Raw genomic sequence first — 2,801 nt, 5'->3', positions numbered from 1 at the left:
CGAGGGATAGTGTGTTGGATTCCCAACTCTTTGTCTTTTTCGGTTTTTTCCCTCCTTACTTCCTTATTTGTTTTTCTTCCTGCTTTTGCCCTTTTCTTTCTGGTTTCTTTTTCCTTGCACTTTCTAGTCTTTCATCTGCAGAACTCTGCCGTGCAATTGGCCTGGAACCTTCCTTTGATGTATGGAATCCATCCTCCTCCTCCTCCTCTTCCGAGTATTCTTCGGAACTACTATCGGTGTCTGGACTAGAGCTCACAACGTAACGACTTTTTGGGGCCTGATCTTGGGGTGCCGACAAAGAGGCTGGGACCTCCTGTGAGGAGGAAGGCAGGGGGGTGGGGCGGGGGGGAAGAACATTCAACTCGTGCAGTAGAACCCAAAACCCCAAAGTGATTCTCCAACACCAGACCAGAACCTCACCCCACTGGTGAGCCTGAAGGAGGCGAATGGGAAGTGTCGACATCCTTGGAGATCGGAACAGAGCCAAGGGTGCCTTTAGGGAGTGAATGCTTCGAGTGCTTCCTCCTTTTAACCTACTGCCAATGCTCTTTAGGATCCCCTGACTACTTATCCGAAGAATCCAAACTTTTTGGACAACCCTTAGCAAAGTGCCCATATTCATGGCACAACTTGCATTTAAAGGGAAGTTGGTCATAGTCGAGTTCCTGCACGTGTGTCCAACTATCCATGCATAGATTGACATCTGTTGGGAGGCCTTTCTCTAAATCCACCTCCACACAAGTCCTAGCACAAGAGAAGAGGCCATCTTTTGGCTCTGAACAATCAATGTACTTCCCCAGGGAGTCATCAATGAGCCTGAAAGTCGCATCATTCCAGCAGTGAAGGGGGAGGTAAGGAAACTTCACCCAGACAGGAACCAAGGATGGAACATCGCATTCTAGATTAAATATAGGACTCCATTGATCCAAATACAACCCCTGGTACCCCATAAAGTATGGACCACTCCTGAACACTAAATCTATGTCTAGCCTATTCTCAAAGAAAAAATTATAAAATCCTTTGCCACCGAAAGAGAAGATAACCTCTCCTCTAATAAGAGGCTTCCAGTTCTTCTGAATCCATGCTTTAATCGTCCTAGGGGATGGCCAAAGGCCCATAAACTGGCCAATGAGACCCGTTCTGCAAGTTGCAGGGCACGAGAGTGGGCCTGAGGGGCACATATCTCTATCTTGGGGATCTCCTTAACTTTCTTCACAAACTTTGACTCACCCTGTTTACTGAACTTCGGAGTTGATGCAACCAAAAAATTGAAGGTTGCAATCTCCGCGAGCAGTGGCACCACCTAGGCAGGCTCCGTCATTGAGGAATCTAGCACAACCCAGGAGAAGCATAAGCGAGCCTCGTGAAGGCTACAAAAGACAGACAACGTCGCCGCAAAGTGAGTAGAGATCCCCACTCAATGATTCAAAACGGGAGCCTGGACAAAAAGGTCGAACCTTGAACAAAAGGGTCAAGGGCTCGTAGAGGGAGCCTGAGCTATCAAATGCAACTCCAATGCTTCACCCTATTGCTAGGTCATAACCACCGACAAGAGGAGACCTTCTTGTCAACAAGTAAAATAGTCAATTTACCAATGACAATTATTATTTTCTTCGATTATTAATATAAATAAAGGTTTCATTTCCAAATCCTGTTGTGTTCAATGTTTTTATTGCAATTATTTTAACAAGAACACCTAGATGTGATGGATTGGTTGATTACTTCATTGTTCGAGATATTACAGTGGTATCAGAGTTGTGCATCCTGAGGATTTTATGCAGGGAACATCGTTGGGATTAATTCTCACCCTAATCAGCATTCCATCTTCGATGGTATTTAATATCACCTTAGTTGGTTTATTCTAGAAATTCCTACTACCAATTGAGGAATGGATCTAGATCTATATTAGAACCAGAGCCTTTTTGCATCTATTATTTTTGGTTCTGAAATCATTGATTCGTAATCACAGGAGCACAATATCCTAAGTGATTCACAAGGGCCATAAGCCATTTGTAGTAGATCAGGGTGTACACAAGAACACCATGCAAAGGAATTGAAGCCATCAAGCGCTGGCACTTGCATCGGTTTGAAGTGAATGACGAAGGTCAACGCATAGTCGTGAAGTGTCGTTTATGTTGTAGTTCAACACTTAGCCATGGACCATATGTTTTACAATGGAAGCATGGGGCCATGGAATTATTGCCCAAGGTTGAAACTATATATATATATATATATATATATATATATATATATATATATATATATATATATATCTCTCTCTCTCTCTCTCTCTCTCTAGAGATATATATATATATATATATATATATATATATATATATATATATATAGATATATATATATATATATATAACCACTAAGAATATCATCTTACAATAGAAGGCCACAGATCAATCTGGACTGAATCGCGGCATAATAGAGTTGATATCCCTCTTCAGGCACAACGTTGATAACTGAATTCCTCCTGGAGTGAAGAAGCTAGTCTCAACATCTAGTTTTCAAGTATCTATGTGGGGGAATCGTTGGTGACTTGTAACGTAAAGATTGGGAGACCGTGAGGCTAAATTTATGAACAACTGTGAAGGTCAAGATTAATAAATGTACAGGGTTACAATGAAGAAGAATAGATACCACAAACATCACATTGCATATTTGTAGATTTATATCTACAGTCAAGGATTCTTTGTGTGTGGCGAGTTACTTGGTCGATATGCCCACCCTGGCGCACTCCATCAGAGAAAGATGAGTTTTATTTCCCTTATATCTTACAGTGGTATCTTTAG

The 2,801-nt window shown here is 41.9% G+C and overlaps 1 protein-coding gene across 1 annotated transcript; it reads right to left on the bottom strand.

The window, feature by feature from the left end:
• Positions 1–563: 563 nt before the first annotated feature.
• Positions 564–1,181, bottom strand: LOC149150926 (uncharacterized). The gene has a single exon (XM_089442986.1). It carries the CDS (start codon positions 1,179–1,181, stop codon positions 564–566), a length of 618 nt encoding a protein of 205 aa, XP_089299112.1.
• Positions 1,182–2,801: the final 1,620 nt, after the last annotated feature.

This window comes from Pinus tabuliformis, chromosome 9, assembly GCF_031772625.1.
Source record: "Pinus tabuliformis cultivar Carrire ecotype Pingquan chromosome 9, CPIR1, whole genome shotgun sequence".
NCBI classification, from domain to species: domain Eukaryota; kingdom Viridiplantae; phylum Streptophyta; class Pinopsida; order Pinales; family Pinaceae; genus Pinus; species Pinus tabuliformis.
Note: the sequence above shows the minus strand (reverse complement) of the source record. Positions and strands in the feature narration are given on the sequence as shown.